At 41.7% G+C, this 26,058-nt stretch overlaps 1 protein-coding gene across 1 annotated transcript in view; it reads right to left on the bottom strand.

The window, feature by feature from the left end:
- Positions 1–26,058, bottom strand: part of itgb5 (integrin, beta 5) — a 67,837-nt gene that overhangs the window by 15,065 nt on the left and 26,714 nt on the right. The window contains exon 11 of the mRNA XM_078262564.1: positions 22,938–23,192. Coding sequence (XP_078118690.1) covers positions 22,938–23,192 — 255 coding nt within the window. The remainder of the gene's footprint in view (positions 1–22,937; positions 23,193–26,058) is intronic.

A 26,058-nucleotide genomic window follows, 5' to 3' on the forward strand; every position in this document is an offset into this window, starting at 1 on the left:
GTGACCCATCGGGTCTTGTTGAATCTCCGATTTGTCTCGGCTGTCTGTGTGACCGCTCTCCCTCTACAGACAAGAGGAATCCTTGATGAAGGGAGGACAGCAGCTGTAATCAGGGAAGCATTACTGACAAGCTCATTTCACACTAGTTGTTCCAATAGATCCTCCACAAAGAACACATTCATTGAGCTGCTATCTCGGATGGATAAGGACCGGACAGAATGGAGGTGGCCGCTCTTTATCAAGACAGCCTGCTGCCTGCAGGTGGGTCAAATCCAAGAATTCAAGGTCTGTATCGGATGAAATATGCAGAACAATAGCAGGAAAAAAACATAATTATTAGTACTGTGATGTGTCAGACATCCAAGGCCAGTTGCTAATGACACCCTCGAAAGACAGCTGGGGGTGATGCTGCAGCTGGCAAACTGTTCTAGCAGAACTCCCAACTGGATCTGAGCCGTTGTAAAAAGTAGCATATGGCCTCATTATGGAGGTTTTTGTTAATTTAGTAGAGCCTTTCATGTCTACATATGACACGAAGCTCGCCATGTTACTACAGTAGCCCAGAATGGACAAACTGGTTTGTTATATCCTAAATCTTTTGAAAAAAGCTTAAAGTTATTTTTCCAGAAGTCCAAATGGAAACACAGTGAAGACAGAATTATGATCTAACAGAGGAGTGAAGACTGAGGAGAAAATGGGTCACAAACTAATGAAATCACTGTTTGTCTGTCTAGGAGTGGCTCCTTCTTCTGTCCAACATGCACTCATGACAGTCGTGGATTACAACAATCAGAATCTACTGCTACTCAACCTCAGACACAGAGAGGAAGAAAAAACAAAGCCAGTTAACTCAGTTCCTCCAAAGAGGTCACAGAGACTTCTCGAAATCAACAGGTATAAGTTTAATCGTCAACCTAGTGGTCAGGGTTGTGCAACATACTGTCTGGACTCACATAAATGCAGTAAAACATGTCTCCCGTCTTGGTTAGGCATTTTTTGGTGCATTTTTTAAAAAGGTGGAAAAACAGACTGATCAAATCAATCCTTTTTGTTTTTAAGAGTCTGGAGCACCACTCCCAAAACCTCGGTCAGTGGAGGCCGACGAGTGGCATGTGGCTGAGTCATGGTACCAACCGTGGGAATGTGTCCCTAAATGACACCACTGCCTGGGGCATTCAGAGGTGTGAGAAGTGTTTGGGGAGGATAGAAGAAGTGCAAGCGCAGCTGCTTTGACATGGGCTTATTATTCGACATGCCCGGACGAGCAGCTGCCAGGTCTGCTGTCTACAAACCCTTTGGCTCACTATGTTTTGTGTTTGAGATTATGCATGTCTGTGCATATTGTTTCACAGCCCTTTAGTTTGGGAAGGAGTTGCCTGGTTGTCTGTTTTCTGCTACTTTAAAGCTGCACTTATATACTGTATATATAAAATATTTTTTTATATGAACAATTGATCAATTGACTCAGTTCCCTTCAGCTCTACCGAGCGTTTTAGCGTCTATCAGCTCATTGTTTCTGTTTTACGGCCGACAACTTTACTGTTCTCGCATCGATGTTGTTTCCAGATGCAGCAGGCAGCCGTTTTCAGCAACAACAAAAATCTCTAATAAACTCATTGTACACTTCCTGCCCAGCACCAAACGTCAGGCTGACAAAATCAGCAACTAGCGGGTGGACAAAGTGGAGCATTTAGAAGCTAAAGAGCCAAATATTTCCCTTAGGAGTTGGTAGAGACCAAAACAGAGTAACAAGGAACGTGGACCTACATGTGCCAGGTGGACAAAACTCTGCATCCAACTCTGCTGGATGTGTAAATAGGCAAATGTTTTTCCAAAACGTCTAGTGAAAACCCAAACTAATGCAGGTTTCCGATCTGAATCAATTAGTTGTCTGATGTGATTGTGTGAAAACAAACACTTTATGCATTAGTAACAGGGCTAAAAGGACTTGCACTGATGCAACCAGTCCATGTTTGGGGGATTAATACAAACCCAAAATCCTCTTATCTGCAAGGAACCATTTTACTATAACAGAATAATGCCCTAAATAAGAGATCTTACTATATAAAAGCAGTTTGAGTGTGCTGGCTTAGGTTGTATGATTGCATGAGTTAAAGTTGTTGCAAATTATGGTCAGGTACTGCCTCTTTACCTAGTTGTGGACAGCCTTTTTTAAGTGGCATCCTGACAGCACTACACAAGCCCACATTCAATCACCATTACCATGCCTCAAAACAGATGTTTGGAGCAAGTGCACAGGCTCTTCATCCTGCCAATCCTTTTTATTGTTGAGCTGCTAAGTCGTTCCATTTCTTTTGGCTGTGCTGTGGGGCCATTCTGATTCGCTGGCCGACAGTGAGATTAAACACTGCTCATGATAAACACAGCTGTGGCAGAGGAGGAGCTAAGGAATGTGTTCAGATCCTTCAGAGCTGTGACCTTACTCTTTTTAGTCACAACTTTTCCATGACGTTTCTCTAGACATTTAGTCAGCCCGAACAAGCAGCCAAGTTGAGGCAAAATAACAAAAGATAGAGCTGTTAGGACAAATATTTCCTGAATCATGCAACTTTTTTTTTAGCCATCCATTCCTGTATACAGTATGCAGATACAGTACGTGACAATACAGACAGTTCCAGCATTCGGTTAACTCCGTTAGCCATCAGATCAGTGAAAGCGAGAGTGATATGGAAGTATATTTACGAAAAACAAAAGAAATGCAAGGCAACCTTTGGGAGCGTAGGCGTGGATGTTTAAGAGCAGAATTACATTTGTGTGCAAGCGAGGACAGAATCTTGAGTGTAACAGATGCAGCAGATGCAGAGGAGCATTCAAGAGGCTTTGTGTAACTACATTCGAGATGATCTTAGGTGCTCAGAAGTTGTCAAACAGCTGGAGAAATGATCGGGGCTCACTCTCAAAAATCTGATTCTGCTTTTACCAATCTCTGCATGTGCCTCTCAAATGTCGACTTGCAGACTAAGTAGTGCTTAGTGGTTTAGTTTAGTTTAGTGTGGGCGCCAGGGTAGCACGCCTGGTAGAGCGCGCGCCCATATACAGAGGTTTACTTCTCGACGCAGCGGCCGCGGGTTCGTCTCCGACCCGCGGCCCTTTGCTGGGTGTCGTTTCCCCCCCCTCTCCCCCTTCATGTCTTCAGCTGTCCTACGCAAATAAATGCCTAAAATGCCCCAAAAAGTAACCTTTAAGAATTTGCTCAGTGCTCTCTCAAAGCTTTTGTCGTCAACATACTTCCACAGAGTGTCGCGTGTGCAAGAGAATGAGCAAATCGAAGCAGGAAACCAGGCTGTCACAGTATTCAGCCTGGAGCGGCGGGGTCGGCCCCATGCTGCTCGCTTCCTCTGCTGAGCGGATTAAAGATCACCGAGTTTATTCACATCTTGCATCACTACTGCTGAGAACAGTCCAGCGCCTTCTTGCCTTGCAGTTCTTTACGATACAACACAGACTTATTAAAGACCACATGAAAGAATGAATGAAGCTAGGTTCTCATTTACTTTAAAGACAAAGTGGGCAAAAACGTGTATTGGTACGATTGAAATCTCCAGAACAGCTGATATATGACATACCTGAACACTGAGGTGAGACTGTGTGATATGATCTAAAGCTGGAGCAGCATAAACATAATCTGAGTGTAGAGTAAACAATAAATCCCCACGTCTACATGTGAGATTATTCATATGCACTGAAATGCCAGTTAAGTGTAGGGAATGGCTGTAGAAGAACTGTGCAAGGCTTAAACACTATAAAAGATCTGAGATTACGTCCTCTACATCTCCAGCTAGTGAAGCTTCAGCCTGCTGAAAATGTAATATTTGAATTGTGGGTTGCCTTTAAAAAAAAAAAGGCACAATTATGGGATCAAGAATATATTTTTCACTCAACCAAGCCAACACTACTGTAGATATAGTACAGTACACTGTTCAAAATGCATTCCCAAAATTTCTGCCTGGAGACATGCTGGATTTCAACATCACATTTAAACAGGCTTATGTAAATATTTGGAGATTATATGAAAAGGAAATGAGCTGATGGGTTATTTTTAGAAGGATAGGCTGTTGCACCATATCATGCAAATGTGTCAGACAGCGAGAGCTCGGGTTTTAAAAACAAACGGGGGCTAAAAACTAATGCAGCCCTTTTTTATGAAAGCCTTCTAAATAAACAAAATGTCCCCAGAGCAAATTATATCTGACATCTGGAAGCAACAGAGATGAGTGCATATCCAAATATTTCCCATCTGCAGTGATAGTGTACAAAGAAGCGTTTGACACATTATTCACTCTCTTCCATGTGTTAAAAAAAAAAGTGTGTGAAAATGTGTGTCAGTCGGTAGAGCGGGCGCCCATATAGAGAGGTTTACTCCACGACGCAGCGGGCCCGGGTTCGACACCGACCTGCGGCCCTTTGCTGCATGTCATTCCCCCTCTCTCCCCCCTTTCATTTCTTCAGCTGTCCATGAAAAGAAAGGCCGAAAATGGCCAAAAAATAATCTTAAAAAAAAGAATATCGAATGTCTACCAACCTGGTCCCAGTTGTTTAAGAGCAGCTGGGCAAAAATGGTTGGCCTTGTGAGTCAGAGTTATTACCTCTGCTTCTGTATTGAAACCTACAATTGTAATTTTTTTGTTTGTTATCAGCCACATTTTCTAAATGTTGAACTGGGACAGATGCATGCACAAGTGGTGATAACACACAATGTAATAGGCTTCTTTCAGATTTGTAAGTAAGATGCATACAGTTAGTTTTGCATTGAGCCAAGATTCTGTATCTGGTCTGGAGGAATCATCTAGAGTTTGTCGCACTGAACTCAGCATCCCTCATTAAGAATGCAGTGTTGGATCTGATGTGGCGGCATGCACGGGGGCTGGATGGAGGGCCAAAATGCTCCCTCTCCTCCCCACTGTTGACGCAAAGAGAGAAGCAGTCACTTCCTGCAGTCGCTGTCAAAGAGCTGCCTGTGTCCCAGAGGTTGGGGTGCGTTTGTGTGTGAATGGAAAGAAAACATGCCCTCTAACCTCTTACATCTCCAGTTGCAGTCTGAAGCATTGCCCTATTTCTGCTCTCAGCTGAGCCTGATGAAAAGCTTCACTGAATATTTGCAATACTTGTGGTGCACCCTGGTTCGCCTGCTTCACACAAAGAATTCGTACATGGGGGGTGGGGGGGCTCCAGTAGGGAGTACAGGCTTTATTTTCTGTGTCTGCCGGTTTCCTGTGGGAAATCCTGCAGTACATTACTGGCATACCTGCATATTAAAACAATGTTTCTACAAAAATATAAAATGATCCTGCCCACTCCCACCAGCATGTTTGTGTTGGCAGGTGACAGTTCATCAAGGCTCCTCTTTTCCACGTGCTGCTTCTCCAGCAATGGATGGGTATGTTTTACTTGCTTGTTTGTTTTTTTATAAAACAAGGCTGCAAATAATTATTATTTTCCCTATCAATTAATCTGGCTATTCTTTTTTTGGGGGGGATTTTGTGTTTGGTCTATAAAATGTAGCGGAAAATCAATTTCACAATTGTCCAGAGGCCAAGGTGACGTCTTTGTTTTGTCTTCTGAAAAGTCCAAAGTCCAAACGTTATACATGTTTCTTATCATAAAAGCCTAAAAAAAACAACAACTCTCAACACAACATTTAAGAGGCTGGAACCAGTGATCTGTGATGAACAATGAATTGCTTATTGAAATAGTCTGACTTTGTCATAATATTGTCATACTTTTTATCTGCAGTGAAAGTATATCCAATTGGATTTTATTGTAGTATAATTCAACACCACGTCACAGTGGTGGTCTTTGTGACAGACAAAAGTTTAAAGTAGTTTAAACAGCCACCACAGTGTATTCTAAAAAAGGTACTTAAATGTGCCACGATACACAACTTAAGCGTTCCAGCTAATAATACCACAGCCAGTATGTGTGGTGTTGCTTCTTTGTCTGCCTTCATTTAAAAAAGAAAAAGTCAAATGACAGAGTGCTTTGTGCAATAATTTCAGAGAAGTTTCAGCTAGACAAATAGCATGATAGCATGCAGCCCCTCCCTGACCCTGGGAAGGAACTCAGAATATGACTGCAGGACTTTAAATGAGAGCTCTGACAGCAGAACAATATCACCAAAAACCACTTCACCTAATTACACAGTAGGCTGAGGGGTAAGATTACTGTTTGGTCACAGACTCCGACTGGCTTAGGAGTCCATTTCTTTTTTTGTGTGTTTGAGGGAAAAAGAAACGGAGAGAAATTAAACAGAAGCGTTGCATTTAAAACTAAAATCCGCATTGTGCCAAATTGAAGAGCTGGTTTTGTTTGGACTTATTTACTTTATGAAGTGAACTTTCTATATTATATACATATATATATATATATACATATACATATATATATATATATATATACATATACATATATATATATATATATATACATATATATATATATATATATATATACATACATACATACATACATATATATACATACACATACACACATACACACACACACACACACACACACACACACACACACATATACACACAAAAACAGAACAACAGCTGCTGCATTGTCTTCAAACTGAGTTCAAAGAAGTATCGAAGGAAAAAAACAAATAAAAAAAACAGTACTGTACAAGAAATAAATAACTAAGTAAATACAGATTAAACCCAACACAGTGAAGTCAGAGTCTCTGCAGGAAGGAATGCAGTGGTCTCCAAAGTCTCTGAGGTCATAAGTCAGTTTCTCTAAAAGGGAGAAGAGACGATATGTGACAGCCACATGCCGACCATTGGGACTTGCGGCGCAGACCACCTCAGTAAAACACATTTTTTAGTTAGAAATGAAAGAATTATCAACAGATATACAAGTATGGTTTAACAGATAAAATAATGAGGATAATGTAAACTGTTTACCGATGACCTCCTGAACCACAGAATGAACCTCTTTCCAAAATATCTGGATGCGATCACATGCCCAGAACAGGTGAATAAATGTACCCTTATGTGTTTTACATTTATAACAAAGATTTGACCTGTGGGGAAACATTTTCTGGAGGTAAAATTACATTTTTGATGTTTTTTTTTTTTGTTAAATCCAATACAGGCACACAAGCGCACACTTATGTGTAACTTAAGGTTGATAGGACTGGCAGAGAGAATCCTGCACATTTTGAGGTCATTTCAGTCTCTCAACCGCTTCATCTACACGTCAGCAAAGCTCTCCGCGCCAGACTTGCAAAAAACAGAGATGGAAACAGAAGGGAAGCTTTCAAAAAAGACAGTAAGAAGAACCACAAAAACAGCCAGCTGAGAAACCAATGTAAAGTAAGCCCTGTGAAACCTGAGTGACGGCGGGAGTGAGTGAGAGGGGGTCAGCCAGCAAAAAAAACCACACACACACGACACACAGGACAAAGAAATAACATTAAAAAATCAGTTCCTGTGTCTCATCAGCTGAAAACATGTTTATATAATTCCTGCACGCAGAGACCGTGTAGGTTTACTCAAGGACACGCTCACAGTTTAAACGCTGCCAGTTACATTGTCTGTCATTCATGAGGAATGATTACTAATCCTCGTTCAGGGCTGGAAAACATACTGTTCTGATAAGATAAAAAGGGAGACACGACACACCGAGGCTCTTCTGTCTGCCTCTCCGAACTCTGAGCTACTGAAGCTACAGCACTTTGGTCAACTGTTGTTGTTTTTAAATGTGCTTTATGAATACATTTGGTTTTGGAATTTTGGATTTGGATTGGAAGTTCATGACCAACACTGACAATTCTTTACTGGACAGGAGCTTTATTTTTTTTGGCTTATGCTCCCAGTGAGAAACTTTGATTGGAATGAATGGGGAGGCGTCTTGGAACAGAGTATCCAGGCCCTCGCCTTGAACACATCCATGCATATCCATGCATATGTCCAATACGTCTGTGCAGCATCTCTGCAGGTTGCCTGTTTACCTCACTATAACAAAAATAAGACAGTGCTTCCATGTGTTGTTCGCCAAGCATAGTTACAGCACGGAACTCCCCTCACAACTATAAATGATGTTTTGTACACATGTACAGTACGTGTACAACTGTATGCGTGCGGATTAAGCAAACAGGGCACAATGTGACATTTATTAAAAAGGTTTTAAAAATGATTAAAGGCCACAGCAAACGTCTGGGGGCAGAGGACTATAGTGAAACAGAATAGTATTCTCTACCACTCTTATACTAATCCACTCACCCACTTAATTCATCTTTTGAAACCAATCCCATGTGCTACACTTCCACTCAAACTTCAATTTGGGACTCCTGTGATGTGGGTTTCCTTTACGCTACGCAATATTTTAGCAGCAGTGTTCCCTTTAAAGGGTTATGTGTGTGTCTCTGTCTGTCTGTCAGGGTAAAACAGGAAAATGTGGGCTATTAAAATGTGCAGGCCAAGACAAGCCCTCTCTTGTATGCTGAGCCAAGCTGTTGGTCATTAGAAATAAACAGAGCGCCAATATCTGGTCTGTATGAGATGTGGGGGGTAAAAGCCTTCTTCTTCTTCGTCTTCTGGGTTATGTTTGTGTGGCAGTAAAAGAATAATGCCACCTTCAAAATAAGCAGCCTGCAAAGCTCACTAAAACTAAAAGAACATGTAGCGTAGATTAGACTGGGTGTGATTACAGGTATCAGCCGCTCTGACGTGTGATTTCTACGTGGGTAACATCACATGCTTGACAGACAACAGTCATTACCAGCCATGAAAATAGTGTTTACTTGTAGATTCTGTAGATCTCAGTCCCGGAGGCGTAGGATGCCTCGACATCCACCGACATTACTCACAGTGAGCAGAAGACAAAAGCCTATAAAAGGCTTTTGTGGAGACACAATGATTATCTCTGTGACCCGAGTTTCATAACTCTCAAGCAACCAGCTGTTTGTTCAATGCTGACATTTTGCTCTGTAAGCATTTCCTTTGTTGACACTCCACGCAGTGCTGGGGGAAACATAATAAGCATCTTGTACTTTAAAATTAAGTAAAATACAGGAATACTGCAAGCTAAGCTTGACATCATTTCCATAGTGTAAAAAGGGATTTACACCATGTGTTGGATGGGTGGCACTGCAGATACGGAAATCAGAGGAATAAAGCAAATGTCCTCCCAGCCACAAGATTCCTCTTTCATCTTTAAACATGATGGGTTTTCAGCTATTAAATCTAGAATCATTTAGTAGGAGAAATGTATCTTAGACCCTGTTATTTCAAGAGCAGGTTCTACTGGATCTATTGGAAAGATTCTTATATAAGCTGTTCAAAAAAAGTTAAAAAGTTAAGCCCTTTTACATTCACTAAAGCAGCATTGCACAGGTTAATGTATGCGAACTGCCACTGCAGTAACAGTGGCTTGCGGACATTGGTCTACTTTAGAGCATTTGACTACAGCAAAGTTTATAGTAGCAGTTTTGTCCTGCTCTTTACTGGATTTGGGAAACTTTACCGGGAAAAAAACTTTTGCCAAACTCATTACTTTTCTGGGGAGATGCACATAAGCTTCAGCAGGAATTTCGGCAGAGCTACAATGAGCACAGCAGCACATGAAGGCACATTGCCTCCGCTTTAGTCTCGCACTGCCAGACCAGGGTCTGGCTAGTCTCCACAGCATTCCGGGATGGGAGAAAAATGTGCTCTGGTTTATTGGCATTTCTTTAAACCAATCACAATCTTTGTCTTGGCCGGTGCTAAGCACCGGACAGAGCCACAGAGCCAAGGTGCTGCTGCAAAATAGCCTCTGGAAGGAACTTGTTTTGGTGGAACATGTGTACGTTCAAACGTTGTTTTAGTCGTGGAACAGAAAACTCAGATTGGACAGATAGTCTAGCTAGCTGTCTGGATTTACCCTGCAGAGATCTGAGGAGCAGTTAACCGTAGTCCTCAGAAATCCACCAGAGTTTAGAACGCCAACACAAAGGAAGCGGAAGGTACTGGACATCCGGCAGAAAAGAGGGACATTCGGTGGATTTTCGGCGGCAGCTGAGCAATCCCGAAGGCAAAAGGTTGTGGATATGGACTACCTCAATTCAACCTGATGCAGAAGCACACACCTGTCGACTCACTTTAGCAGTTGTCGTTTACGCTATCCGCCATCTTCTCAGTCAAAAAGTATCGATCTCCGAATGCGATGAACGGCCTCCATAGGAGGAAATGTCACTTATATGAGGCTCCTTTTTCAACTACAAGGTCAATATTGTTTTTTACTAACGACAAAACAACAAATTAATACGTGCATTTATACGGAACTAAGCTTTAGGAGCTTTCCATCTTTACTCTCCTCCCTCGACTTTTTTTGACTGGCTCGATAGACGGCGACCGGAAAAACAACTGCTACAGTGAGTTCTTCAAAACCTCTTTTTAGTAAACTCTGTGTACACAAACAATGTTCTCAATGCTGGATGTGTAGAGCCCCTGGTAATACCTCGAGCAAAGTTTCATGTTGTGTCGAGCCTTCTTAGGGTTTTAAAAATAGCGATTTTGATGCGATCATATATTCACTCTCCTTTTAGCTCTGATTTTGGTCTCCACCAACTCCCGAGGGAAATATCTGTCTCTCTTTAGCTGCCAAATGCTCCACTATGTTCACCAGCTAGTCTCTAACTGCCTGTCTGTCATTTGCTGCTGAGCAGGTAGAGGACAGTGGCTTTTTAAAGCTGCCAGCTGTGGGTGGAAACAACTCCGCTAAACTAAAACAATGAGCTGAAAACACTGAAACGATCCAGAAAGGTAATCATCTATGGGTTTGTCACTATGAACGACCTCTCTCATAAATAGAAGTTTGATCCATTTGTAGACTATGCATATTTATTATAGCAGCTTTAAGTAACATAATAGTAAAGTAATAACACTTTCACTTATATAGGATATTTTAGCAGTACTTCCAGGCCTCAGCGTGCCAGTCCAGGAACTGTTTCCAACAAGCTGAATTCAGGAGCTCTCCTTTTATTTGTTTTCCCATCAGTACCTTGCTTCAACACACTGAGGACAGCACAGCATGCGTCTAACATCCAGCAGGCAGCTGTGATGTGAAACAGTCAGCGGTTTAGCTTTCAGGATCCAAATCCTGGGGACCTCTGGGGGCTCTGAATGCTGATGAACCACCAAAGAGGCAGAGCTGGCCAAAAACCTGACAGACTTCAAAATAAGCCCTGAATACAGCTGCTGAGCCCACGAAATGAAACCCAAACACTTCCAACGCTTTTCACCTGATTGTGTAAACGCATCTTTGTGTGCAGGAACACACGCAGTGTGACTTTTGCTGTGAAGCTTAAGTCCGATTTGATATGGATTGTATTTGTGGCTCCAGTGTCAAACTGGGAACAGCCGTGCATGTGAACAGCATGTGAACATTTGAGCCTCGCTTGTAGAAGGGTTCTAATTTATAAGGGCATTTCCTGAGCTTTCTGCTTTGTGCCGCGCCCCCTTTATTTCAGATACTTTTGTTGCCAGTTTTAACTCCCAGATTAAGACCTCAAACATACCACAAGTACAGTGCAAATACACACCTGCAAGTTGCTAAGACACTATTAGTTTACACACTGTGATAGGATCAGGGTGTGGCCTTGCACCTGCAGCATTTCACCAGAGAAACCGGAGGTCTTTGTCTGCAGCGGTCAAGTTCAGTCAAGTCTCAAAGAGCAGTGGAAAAGGGAGGAGTCAGCCGGTGTTTGCTTTACCTCGGGGTCTAAGGACTGAGCGCCATGTGCTGCTCAGGTAGCTTTGCTTAGTCAGACACATTTCATGAAACATGAGGTACACCTAAAAACGGATTTCCCATTCAAGATGGAACCATTATTTGCACAGCATTGTGAATTCAATACTACAAAAGATAAGAGGTGAAATATTTGCTTCGGCAAACCTAATTGTTCCCAATTACTGATGACATGAATACTGCCACATTACTGATACTCACAGTCTCACATCCAAAAGTCATCTACACCTTAAGCATTAGTCAATACTGCCATAGCTGAGAAATTAGTGTGTGGTAAAAATCAATCTCCATTACCGGTTACATATGTATGAGTAGTCGCACACTTTCCCCCACACTTACTTACTACCTGCCTGTTAAAACGTAGGTATTTCACAAATTGGGGGATCAGTCTGTGGGTGCTAGAATGTGTAAAGCAGTATTACTTTTATACAAAGTTTGGATTATTTTTCAGTAGTAATGAGTCTGGTGTTTGCTCGTGATCTTTGGACTGCCTGGGTGGCTGTCAGCCAAACATTAAGGAAGAACAGACACTAATTACTGCATGTTCAAGTAACGACACATAACACAATAAAGCGAACCACAGCCAGAGATTCAAAACACATTTTACAGAGTCCGTGTTGCAGGAGGAGAGACCCCCAGGCCCTTTTTACTCCTGAAAAAAGCAGCTCACATCAAGGGCGTAAATCCCAGGGGGGTCAGGACCCCCCCCCCCAGCTAAGGTTTGTCCCCCCCCTAGATATATCATTAAAACAATGCTGTGTATTGTAAATAACATAATGATGTATACTTAAAATATCTGTGTAAGCAGAAAAACAATACAAACCCCCAAAAATGCTTTTTAAGTTTAGAAACATTTTGAGTCCCCCCTCCCTTGCCTCACAGTGGTTTGGTCCACTGCGTGCTGTAGGATCTGCACTAGACTCACAGTCACATCGGTAGTGACAGGTATGTAGTAAGTAGGCGGTTCAAGGCTGTTTTATTCACATTAAACATCGGATGAAGTTTTTCTTTTCTCAAATAGAAATGATGCTGAGGAATTAATGAATTAGTCATGACAAAAAAGTTCGCTATGTTAGTGTAATATAAAGTAACGTTACCTAGCTTGTTTAATAGCTTGTTGGATAGAAATGCACCCACTACAACTAACGTTACCACGGCGATAAGCCTAACGTTATGTGTGTGAACTGATACGAGGGTTAATATTGAAGATCTACGGTTGTGTTTTGCTGACTATGAAGTTAAGTGGCTGATCAGTTAAATATATATCCTCTGTCCCAGAAGAAACCTAATATTTATGTGGAGGACGCAAGATCATTTTATAATTATAATATGACCACATGGTGAACCTATGAAACTAACTCATAGACATCTGACGTTAAAGATTTGTGTTGTTAAAAATGACAGCGAAAAGAAAAACAGACATAAGATCCTTTTTCAGTAGGCTTACACCTAAACGCCAAGTAAGTACAATAAGTCCTCATATCAAGACAATTCGGTAACGTCTTTATAAGAATGGGTGCTTATGGAAATACTAACGTCACTATGTCACAGGCAAAGGAGACAGAAAAAACTGAGGAACAGGGAGACCAGGGACATTCAGGTGTAGAGTCTCAGGGAGACCAGGGACATTCAGGTGTAAAGTCTCATGGAGACCAGGGACAGTCAGGTGTAAAGTCTCATGGAGACCAGGGACATTCAGGTGTAAAGTCTCAGGGAGACCAGGGACAGTCAGGTGTAGAGTCTCAGGGAGACCAGGGACAGACAGGTGTAGAGTCTCAGGTAAGTGTGTTGAGCTCAGTTCATATATTTGGAGGTGTGTGGCTGTCAGGGTTAGCAGATGAGCTTTATATGGGGACACTTTTTCAAAATAAGTCATTATGTTTTAAGGTATTTTTGTGGCTTGATTGTAAACAACTTAAAAATAAATACATGGTTTTAAAGAAGAATATTTCGTTCAAATTAGTCAGCTTTTTTATTGAATCAAGAGAAACGCTGAAAAGAAGGATAATGGTACAGTCCCCACTAATTATAGTATTAAGGCTTTCCTCTGTGTACACGTCCTCTACGAGTATAATTGTGGCTGTATTATTTGTGTCCTCTTTAAAAATTGCTCTTCAGAAATTTTATGTTTATTGTTCCCCCCCCTACTGTTAGATCAGATTTACGCCCATGGCTCACATACAACCAGGCATGACTGGGGAATCTGAAGACTTGGATCTGTTAAGTAAATCATTTCATGTCCATTTTGTAGTGGCGGCCCGCCATGGCAGAATTTCTGCTGCCACGGTATCAGAAATAGGACAGACCTGCCCCCACTGCTAAAAAAAAATCCTAAAGGAAACACAACCATTGCAACATGTATCAAAACTGATTTACTTATACAGTATTTCAACCTCTAATATATTGACGTTTATATGTTCTAAGATGTTCAGTAACATTAGCATAAAAGTCCGCTAGCCGCATGCTAACGCTCACAACAGCATTATTGTGCTCACATGTATACCCACGTACTACTCTATATGATAATTATTGGAGTGCTCACAATGGCTGTGAGTTACTGTCTCTAAGATTACAGCAGTTTCATTTAACATGGAGCTGATGCTATTTAGTTATAAAAGGCTAGCTAATTCAATTGAAGTTACAGTGTACACTACTAGCATGTCCTAGCTTTGCTATTCCCTGGTCCCTTTTACAAAATATATATTTATTAGGGCTGTCAAACGATTTTTTTTTTTTAATCACGATTAATCGCCAAATTTCTATAGTTAATCACGATTAATCACGTTTTATTACATGAAAATGTTTTTATTATTTAGCATTTCAGAACTGTTAAGTACAGATTAACAATGGAAAGCAATTCTTACCAGTGTATCTTAATTGAGAATCAAATGAATGCAAAGTAAGTTACTTTTTGAACTTGACTTTAAGATTTGTATTGGTTTATTTTTGATTTACTGTTAACAAAAGAAACGTGTGAATCTGTCATTATTGGACAATTCCTCCAAGTACCTAACCTAACTGAGATGTAACACTAACACTTTGCTTATACAGTACAAACAAAATGGTCCAAAAAACGGATGCCACAGCAGGACATTTGTAACCTTTACATTTTTCTAATAAGGAATGTAGCAATTCTCCTGGACAGAAAAGGGGGTGGACAATGTCCCAAATGACAAAAACAGTCAACAAAACGATATAAACAACACAGTCCTAAAACCGTATGCTGATATACATAGTATATGTAATATAGTAACTCCTAAATAATGTTGATTACTCACTGATGTCCAGCGATCACTGGTTAATGAGACAGTGTTTGCACTCTGCAGCAGTTCCAGTTGGGCTGCTTTCTCCGTGTCGTACAGGCTGTGTACGTGTGAAACTACTGTCCCCCTCGACAACTTTTTAAAAGTAAACTTTCCGTTCAGAATCTTGTCCACTCAAAACGTAACGTTAGCCTACTACTCTTTGGCCGGCTCGCAAGCCCAAACGAATGCAGGCGTGCCTGTTGTTTTGTTTCCAGTCTAGCTAGATCCGGTGTGGTGTTGTAGTTTTTCTAATGTTACTAATTGTTGCAACAGCATGTGAAAAAAAAACTACAAAAGTTTGCTTGGCCAAAAAGAACGTTAATCTCGCGATAAAAAAAATTGAGGCCGTTAAAATGGGTTTGCGTCAACGCCGTTAATAACGCGTTTAACTGACAGCACTAATATTTATTTGAAGGTAGCCAATGCTTCTTTTATAGATTTGGATGGATATTAACAGTAACTATCAGATTGAATCGTATCTCATCGTATCGCACCGAATCGCTTCATATTGAAACCTGAACCTTATCGTCCTATGAGGGAGAGATGCACACCCCTAATAAACAGGGATGTACCTCTATCTAATAGACAAGCTACAAAAAAGCAGAACTGCCACTGTGAAAACAACACATTATTTCATTCAAACTTGAGGGGGACAAACAAGACACTTCCTGGCTCTGACGAGGACAAAACAAGATACTTTTATCGTAAGACAGTATCTTTAGTTCAGATGACAATGATGACAGAACCTGCTTCCCAAAAATGAATAATACAACATCTTGAATGTCACATTGGTTAACTGAAGTGCAGAGTTTTCGCTCATCTTTTACAGACAGTCCCATGTGTGATGCTTTACAACAGAAGATTTTAATTGTGGTTGACTCCTAAAGGAAGTAAGACCCGATTAAGTTCACTAAAAAAGCTCATGCTCATGAATTTCTGAAGTCCAGTGGCAGCAATAAGCTTCACAACAACAAAACGTCTTGTTCTAATGAAGAACTGATATTTTTCCTGGAACGGGAAAGTTTGCTGGATTTAACTAGGACACTGTGTTCTAACGTTGAGATCCTTTTCTCTTTATAACAACAAAAATATGAGAAATATTTTCCAGTGACAGCAGTTCTGGGCTGAGGCTGCTCATATTCTCCTTAACGTTGTTCAGGAGTATTACCTGTGTTTCAACATGTCGGCTACGATAACACCTTGAACCTCTCTATTTCACCTGCACGGTCCCTTCCTGTCAGAATGTTTTCTAAAGCTAAGAAAAGTTTGTCTCTGGTTTTAAACGGACGAGTCCTTAGAATAGACCACTTAAACCAAAAAGGCACTCTGGGCCTGAAGAGGACTTGTTTCCTTCAGCGAAGCATAGTTCCAGTAATGCTCGGCACAAACACCAATAAACACACGTTCCCATTTACCCTATAAAAAAGGAGACACTGACATGCATGCATACACATGGAGTACATGTACACACACACACACACAGCTTTGGGACAGCAGTTTTATTTATGGGGTAAAAGAGGGTTTGTGCAAGTCTGGAATTAAAGCCACGCTATTTCTGGCAACTGGAGACTGCTGAGGGCTTAGATCATTATTTTGAACCAGCTGCAGAGTCTGCAGAGGAGATGTGGGTCAGGGGGGCAGGAGGGCAGGAGGGCGAGGAAGTCAGGACTTAACTGAAGCATCGTTGCAAACACACAGGAGAGAGGAAACCGAACAACACAGCCCGATAATGTACTTATAGAGTAGATGAAGTAAAAAGACATCTGATAAATAAGCTGATATTTCTCCAACATTTTTGCCGATGACCCCGTTCAATTTGGTCGTGAAAAGATACGTCCTGAGGAAGTATATTCGATAACACTTTACTTGAAGGTATCTACATAAGACATAAAAACACATGACACTTTCATGACACATGTCATGACCCTAACTTGTCACGACAAAAACAGAATGACACTTAATGACAGAAGCGTTAGGTCATAAACGTTCATGACTCGTTTATAATGTTTATGACACGCTCATGACAGTGTCATGTCACTCTTATGTAGATACCTTCAAGTAAAGCGTAACAGTATTTTCTACAGCTGAACAAGACACTTTATAATCAAAGATGATACTAACAGTAAAAGGGACTGCAGATGAAAATTAGCCTGCATGGCTAAATCTGGCACATTTACATGTTGGACACTGTGCTCATGTTGATAAATGTACGCTGTCCCTTTTAAATAAAGAAATCTAAAAAATCTAAATATGAATCAGTGCGTTTACATGCACAGCAGTAACCGGGTTATGGTCTTACCCCGGTTAAGTGAATAACCGGGTTATGCCAGTTCTTCCCGTAAACATGAGCAGGAAAGAATGGAAGGAAGGATGAGAGTAACTCTACCTGGGGATCAGTAGGTGGCGCTTGTCGGAATAAGGCTTTTTCTTCGAGTTGACAACTTGGAAAGCAACAAAAAAAAAAAAAGTGTCTCTTCGTCCGTCCAGACACGGGTCTTCTTGATAGTACTTGCGATGGCAAAGTCCTCAGTGGGTTTGAAGCTTGTGTTGTTGCTGTTGTTTTTGGCGCTGTTGCTTCTAGCTGCTCTCTTCTATTTCCAGGTCAAAGCCCACTGCAGCAGAGTGCGAATGGGCAGTTGTAACCTACGGAGCATGTGCAGACGCGTAACCTGAGCTTACCCCGGTGTATTACATGCACGAATAAAGGAGTAATCTAGGTCTGTTAACTGATTTTAGCTGGGGTAAAAAAAATGGCGTGTGAGAAAGCGGGGTATTGCCTTAACCTGAATATAATTAGGTTTTTAAACTGCATGTAAACAAACTGGCCGCTGTCCTGTAAAAAACATGTATGTCCACAATGTCAACTTTTCATGCGTGAAGGAAAACCGCCCTGCTGTTAGCTGTGTGACAATTAAACTAAATCATGAAATAACTCAAATAAAAAATAAATAAATTTGAAACTAGAATTAACATTAAAAAAAATCCTCCTGTAGAACATTTATGTCCTACAGTTGCTGTGTTCATATCTGCACATATACGTTGATACTGGTCTGATCTGTAAAAAGCAAGAAATGGCCAATAATATCTGTCTGTAGATATATGTCAGGTGCTAAAAAGAGAGCCAGTGACTCGTCCTCGCATGAGTAAGAGAAACATAATAGACACAAACAAATATTGGCGACTAAATGAGCATGTTGACAATATATCAGGTTATTTTTATCGTCGCAATATACACATAGCGAAAGGCTGCGACACATCGCTACAGACACAAAACAGATTTTTTTTGTTTTAGGTGAAAGAAAATATCAGTAGAAAACTGCACATTAAAATGTAACGGTCATTCTTTTTTAGTGCTGGCTTTTTTTTATTCAATTCAATGGTCAATTTGTTCAATAAAAGAAATGATTTCCTTTCATTTGTTTTAAATTCAATGTGTTGTATTTTAGCAGAATACTGAAAGCAGCAGAAATGCAGAACTGAGCACACTTTAATATCGGTTTACATATTTATCGCAAGTAACATCGTTATCGCGATATTCTACAACGTTATCGCATACTTTCCTCATCTCGTGCAGCCCTAATGTTGACCTACATACAAACACTTTTAAATCAGGTCATCGCACAAATCTCGACAGTGTCCATACATCACACGGCAGTCTGCACGTCATTCACCTTAAAGATCCTGCTCAGAGAGCGTCGGAGCTCCACAGACAGATACAGACAGAAACACTAGAACAGATGGCTGTGTAGATACTGAGGGTAAGATTACCGGAACATTCAGAGACAGTCGTCCAACACAGATCGTCTGACCCCAGATACAGTACATCCTCTTGCCAGCTTCCTGCTCCCAGCTCTTCCACATTAGGGGTGCATGATAAATTGACTCAATATCGTTATCACGAGATCACGTTGCGCAATATTATATCGAAGGTGTTGCGATAAGTATGTAATATTTTGTTTATTTTGTGGAGCGCTGCGTCCCGTCCGTTGGCTGTGTGGCTTAGTTGTGTTCGATTAAGGGCCCGCTTGAAACGCTGTAATGGTCATCATTTCATTGGCCAGTTACCGTGCCACTTGTTAGTGCACGTCAGCGCACGGGTCCACTACGGGACAAACCCTATGGAGCGTACCACGTGTGAGCATATTTCGACAGAGTGACAGTGTAACAAAACGGAACGAATCAGAGAAGCTGTGAAGTTGTGTCCTGTTCTCTTTATTTATATATTTTATACTGTCCAACCAGTAGAACATGTCCTGTTCTCTTTATTTATATATTTTATACTGTCCAACCAGTAGAACATGTCCTGTTCTGTAGACATGGTCCTTATTATTGGACCTTATTATATTATTATATGTTGGACCAGTCCAATATGACAGTCAGTTGAAGTAAACCTTGTGTTGTAAGAAAACTTGTTTAATTTGTTATGAATCTATTTTGATGCGTTTTCCCATAAACTTTTGTATTTTTATTTGTCATTTCTTCACTTTCCTGGAGAACGAGCGGAAAGCTGAAAGGAACATCGCGACTGTTGTGTGGAATACGGTTGGGGGGGGGGGGAAGGCACTACGTAACGCTGGCTTTTCAGTGTCTATTATTCCGCTAAGAGTAAACTCAATAAAAAGCCATTTGCCAACACTAAATATCAAACAAAAGCCAGACACTATATAGTATTAAGTTACTGTGAGATGTAGCCTACAGTCACCACTTCTAACCAGAGGCAGAACATAAAGTAATCTCAGAGATTATTCCTTCACAGCGCGGTGCAAGGCGAGAAAATCTCAGAGCTGAACCGGGCACTTTTCATCAGACTCACCCCGGGTCGGGTTAATTAAGTCTACTGCTAACTTATTTGCTGATTAGCTCTCATAACGGGCCAGGTGGGTATAGCGCACTGCCATGAGTCCATGACGCTAATGTCTGAGTACTCCACATTTTCATTGTGATATTTTGTGATTAAATTCTGAATCTGCCACGTTCTCTGTCAGGTAAATTTAGTAGTACAATTACTTCCTCTGATGGACAAGTACACTGTAAGTCAGGAGTAGGCTATACAGTGTTAAGTGGTTTGGGGGTCCTTCTGTAAGTAATTACGGGGTACAATTTGGTTTTGAAGAGTTCTACAAGCAGAAATACCACAGGCCGAGCAATCGGCCCCGTTCCAAACGGGCACATTTTCAACGGGCACTGTACTAGTTACTTAGAATCAATGATGGGGGAGACAGAAACTACGCACTGTAGCTTTAACTGATAGTAACCTAAAAGCACAAGCTGATCGATAGGAGTGAATAGACTGACCTGCAGAGAGAGAGTCATATTCTCCGTACCAGTACAACTCATGTTGCCAAGACAATTGAAAAAATAATAATAATAAAGTGCCACCGTTTTGTCTTTACACGTGACAAGCATTTGCTGAGTCTTGCAGTCGAGCTCCTGGTGCACCAGAATAAAAGTCAAAGTAGTAGTTGCCAAGTCATGACTACTACAAGAAATATCACACGTTCAACAACCTGATCTGCCGATGTGACCGTGGCTGCACTCTCCAACCAGCATTTCAGATTCACAGGCTGATAGCTACACCTCAGTGCACTCCACGGGGAAAACTCCTTTCAGACATTCAAGGAGACGAAGAGTGATTTAAAAAAGAAGAAAAAACACCACTGAGGATAGCATGCCAGCTGATTTCCTCTTTACTAAAAACCTGCTGGGCCTTTAGGCAGTTTATCAACACTCCTGATTTTCCCAGACATAAGACTGCAAATGAGCAGCTCTCAGCCAAGTGTGACCAACCCAGGTGGAGCGCAATACTGTTAACAAGATATTTTTGCTTGCTTAGGGGCTCGAAACAGACCTTAATAGTATTTCCTGTGTGTTTTCTTAGGAACGTGCGGGCACAGAGTAGTTTTTACAGCATACCTTTAACACAGGGCACGCCACAATAATTAACTGACAGATTGGGAGGAAAGTGTGGAGGAGGCGTACCGTTCATGGTATCATTAGGAACTCATTACGGCTCCACACTGGGCAACCACGCTGAGAAAGGAGTAGAGAAGAGTAGAGCGGCAGAAGGTAGTGGACTGTTAAGTTTTAATGACTGCTTGTCGATGATCGGCACAAACAATCCATTCTGCATCTGTGCATTCAGCGTGTCCAGCCTTGCTGCTGACTAAACGAAAGACTTCCGTTTCTACTGGGTATAGATAAATAAAGGCAGGCATTGTGTTAGGGGATTGCACCAAAGCTGGCCCCTCTCTCACAAAGCGCTCTCTGTGGTTTCACAGGAACAGCCATTGGCTTTGGGATGAGCCAGTGAGCCCCTCCCCTTCCTCCAGGCTAGAGGTCTCGCGCCACAACTTGGACCCGATGTTCTGGGAACACAACAGTTTGGCCTGTTTGGTAGAGCAGGAGCAGATACTCTGTATGAAAAAGGCAGGTTTGGCTCAGAGTCTCTTTGGGCATCAGAGTAAAGCAGGGACGGCTCAGTGAGAGGAAGAGGATTAATGGTTGGTATCAGCACACGAATCCCTGATTAATAGAGCATATTTATGCCTCACAATGGCAAAATTTACATAATTAAAGGCCACAGGGCTTCGGCTCAAAGCTTTGAGAGTAACTGTACAATCTCAGTGAGTATGTTTACATGCACACCAATATTACACTATAATTCCAAATATAGAAAAATATTCTGAATTTTGATACAGGTCATAAACAGCATATTCCGTTTGGATATTCCAAAAATGTCCTTTTTCCGAATTTAGCATTTTTCGATTAAGACGTGGGAAATGCCAGTATTATTCAGGTTTTAGAGGCATTCTTTGGCCTCTTGACAGTTTACGGTTAGCTCTGTGCGTTGCTATGGTTGTTGGACACAAACCAAACAGTTTGGCAAGGCTGCGGTAGAGATGCATACCGAAAAGAGAAGAAGGAGAAACACAGCTACTTTTAAACATTATGAAAGACTTGGATATCAACAGGTTTTTGGTTATGCACAAACATCGCAACGCCGACCTTTTCAAGAAGGTGGTTGAAGGAATAAATAAGGGAGGCTGTGTTCACACGGTCTAACAAGTCCGCCAACGGTGGAAAGCTTTGAAAAATTGTTGCACTGCTACATGTAAACTGGAATACTGGTGGAATATTCACTTCCATTTGCCATGAAAACAGCTTGGTCGGAATATCGTCTTTTTCGGAATATCATGGGCATGTGCATGTAAACGTAGTCAGGGTTGTTGGTTTTGGTCGTACATCTCTTGTGCTAAATTTGTCTCATACTGTGTTTACTTCAATCTATTTTCCAGCAAACAAAAGCAAAGTGAAAAAGTCTTTCCCCCTCTCTCAGGTCCTCCATCATTCCAAGACAAGTATCAAACCAAACCAAGCCCTCCGAGGCAGACACAAAACACGACAAAAACTGCTCAACATCTGAACAACTACTATTGCAGCTGCTCCTCTGAGCTCCTTTAGGGAGCTAAGCCAGCAGCCCTGCAGGTGACTCTTTCAGCTCAAAAATAAAAGCTGGGTTTGGTTGCAGAGGAGTCAGGAGAGGGCCAAACCACCAAGACACACCCAGAGCAGGTATGGGAATGTGACTCAACACCATGAATGTGCATTATATTTAACCATAACCCACAACAAGCAGCAGATCTAAAGAGTTTACAGTGTGTTTGATGTCAGCTTGTATTCTCATTAAGTTCAATACCCAGAGAGGTGCGGTGTCTCAACAGCTGTGGTTCAAACCACCACCTCACTACAAGCACAAGAAATCAAACACAAGGATTCTCTTAACGTCGCCCTGGCAGCTGAATTCAAATACACAACTCAGGCCAACTCAGCTTCAGTGGTATAGAATGTAGACAAATCTGTGGATGATGGTCCTACCTGAGCAGAGGACGCCTTTGTGTCTGGCACAGGAGAAGTCGTCACACTCGCAGTAGCTGCCGTAAATCTTGCCAAACTCCGACTCATAGCACAGACACTGGTTGCAGCTGCACTCTCCTCGCCCGCTGCAGATCTGCTTGCCCTCGGCTTCCCGGCAGGCGCTGAGGTACATGCTGCTGGCTTCGCCCTCCTGGCACTCGCAGCGGGCGCCCAGGTAGCCCGGCTCACAGTGACATGTCCCACAGTTATACGTACCTGCAAGAGGCAAGAGTTACTTTCTTTTGCTGGCTGATTTGAGGCATGACTTTCACGTCCAGGTATACTGTATTTGTTCATTTATTCTGCAGGATTATTCAGCTACACATATCAACTTCTATTGATTAGAGACGTTGAGTAGACACAGAAACTACACTGGTTGAGATTTTAACAAAATATGTGTGTGTGTGTGTGTGTGTGTGTTAAGTGTTGAGATGTGTCCTGAGAGGGTGAAACAGATGTTATGTGATGATAGCATGTTGATGTACCTGTCATAAAAAAAAAGTGTTAAAACATGAACGTATGGACTGCACTGGTGGAGCTGTCCTGTCTATTGGCATTTTTCTATTACATGGTACCTGCTTGACCCGCCTCGACTCTACTCGCCTTTTTTGGTTTTCCGTTAGCTATACACTAGCTAACAGGTACTTTTTTTAGTATCACCTCCGTCCAGGTTCCAAGCGAGCTGAGGCGATACCAAAAGGTGACGTGAAAACCTGCAGACTACTGATTGGTCGGAGAGAATCGTCACTAATCACTGTGTCGTCATTGCTAGCGACAGGCGGGGGTGTCCTGAACAAACCCGCCATTTTTAACAAAATGTGTCTTCTGGCTGTGGCAACAACAACACAAGCTTCGACGTTGTGTGTGTCTGTGTGTGTGTGTCGCATTAGGTCTAGAGATGAGACGATACCGATATCGGTATCGTCTCATCTCTAGACCTAACGCGATACTGCCTAAAACGCTGGTATCGGTATCAGGAAGTACTGGGGTTTATGCACCGATCCGATACCACGTAATAAAGCCCTAAAGAAAAATCAACGTTAAAGTAGTTTATGTTCTTTTTCCGTTTTAACTGACTGTCAAACTGCAGAATAAAAGAAGTTCTGGGACGTTCATCGTTTGTGTTTGTTCATGTTTCACAAAGAGTTTAACCTGAGCCAGACCGACAACAAAAGATAGAAATAATATCACATCCATACAGGGATAGTAGTATACAGTTGTTAAAACATAATAAAATATATGACACACTGGTATCGGATCAGTACTCGGTATCGGCCGATACGCAAGTTCAGGTATCGGAATCGGGAAGCAAAAAATGGTATCGGACCATCTCTAGTTAGGTCACGGCAGTTTCCTGCGGTGTTGCTGTGACGACCAGCCACGCTCGCCTCACGCATGAGGCGGTACTAAATCTGCAATGGAAAATGGAGGACCGGGCACCGCGGCCGAGTCGAGTTGAGCCGAGCAGAGCTGGTACTAGCAGCGGGTAAGCGCCGTATGTGTCTGTCCTTGTCCTATGTGTGAATTTTGTTATCATACGAGTTGTCTTTTTGTCTTATAATTTCCTATTCTGCATTGTTTATGATGTACTGTAATGTGCATATTAATTATTGCATTGTCCCATTATAAAGAGAGTTGTAAGGACCTCAGGAAGAATACGCAATGCAGGAGCCAATGAAGATCCCAAACAAACAAACTTCCTTCCATTTCTAGCTGTTTTGCTCATTTCAAGCCTTCTACAGAGTACAGTAGTTCCCAAATCTGAAATGTTTCCAGTCAGATTATAGTGTTTTGTGTCTTGCCCCCTTGCACTTGGTTTTGATTTTCCCAGTTAGTCATTGAAGGCACCCACTACATCTCTAAATGTGTACAGAAATAATTGAATGTTCTCCTGCATAAAAGCGGTATGATAACTGATATAAACGTAATACCTACTGTATGTCAAATATCTTAAAGTATAGCTTAAAAGTTTAAAAATATGGTTAGAGTATATTTTTGGCTTTTATGGCCATCATTATCTCAACAACAACCACAAGTCAGAGCCTCTCCATAATCATGCCCAAGAAAGTAGTCAATTTATGGGGTAAAAGTAGGAGTTTTTAGTTTAGTTACTGAAGACAAAGTATCAGGTCCGACATCACTGATTGAGGTGTTCAACCTTTCTTGAAGGTTTTCAACCTACACGAAGCACAAGTTTTCTCTCCTGTGTGATTAACAAAGCTCATGTTTTTTTTTTTTACAGGAGCTGATTTTCACATGGATTTTTATGTCGCCTTGCCTTCAAAATTGTTGCGTTTCCTGCTGTAAGACAATGTTGATCCCTGCAATTTAATTAACATTAAACATAAATAGAAAAGAGAGAATCTATGAAGGGAAAAGGCAAATTAGCTGCTAATTATATACCAGAGTCTAACGGCCGAAATACATGGGGCACGGACACGTCACGTAGGCGGAGCAGGGTTGTTTTTTTTACATGCAAGGCAGACTCCGTCGTTGTAGTGTGTGGTTGCTGCCAGCTCCACTGTGTGCATATTGAGTTTTGCAAAGTCATAATTTGTTGGTTATGCAGGTTTTGGAAGCATAGGCTATATTAAAAAGGTGCTCTAAGCGATGTTGGGTGATGTTACTTCTTGTTGACGTTCAAAGTATTGTCAAACAAAACGGAGGCTAGCTCGCCCCTCCCTCCTCCTCATCCCGTCCCCTCTCCCTGCCTTCCATGCAGGAGCGTTTGTGGAGCCTGGGCTGTCTACAGAGACCGCGGTTTTTACAGTATGTTCAGGGGACAGGCAGCTAGCGGGTAGTGAGGACAAAAAAAGCTGTAGCCTAAAAAACGCTCGACATCGCTTAGAGCGCCTTTAACTGGTACTGCGTTGATTAACTGGATCATTTTAAAAGGGAACTTTTCCCGCTTCGGTCCCCCTACAGGTTGGAAGCGGAACTGTCCATTACATTACATTACGCAAGTTTGCCAGATCGGGTAGCGGATCTGTAGTTCGAGTGAACTGGACGATGTGATGTAATGGACAATTCCGCTTCCAACCTGTAGAGGTACCGAAGCGGGAAAAGGTCCCTACACATTGAT

Source organism: Sander vitreus, chromosome 11 (assembly GCF_031162955.1).
Source record: "Sander vitreus isolate 19-12246 chromosome 11, sanVit1, whole genome shotgun sequence".
Taxonomy (NCBI): Eukaryota; Metazoa; Chordata; class Actinopteri; order Perciformes; family Percidae; genus Sander; species Sander vitreus.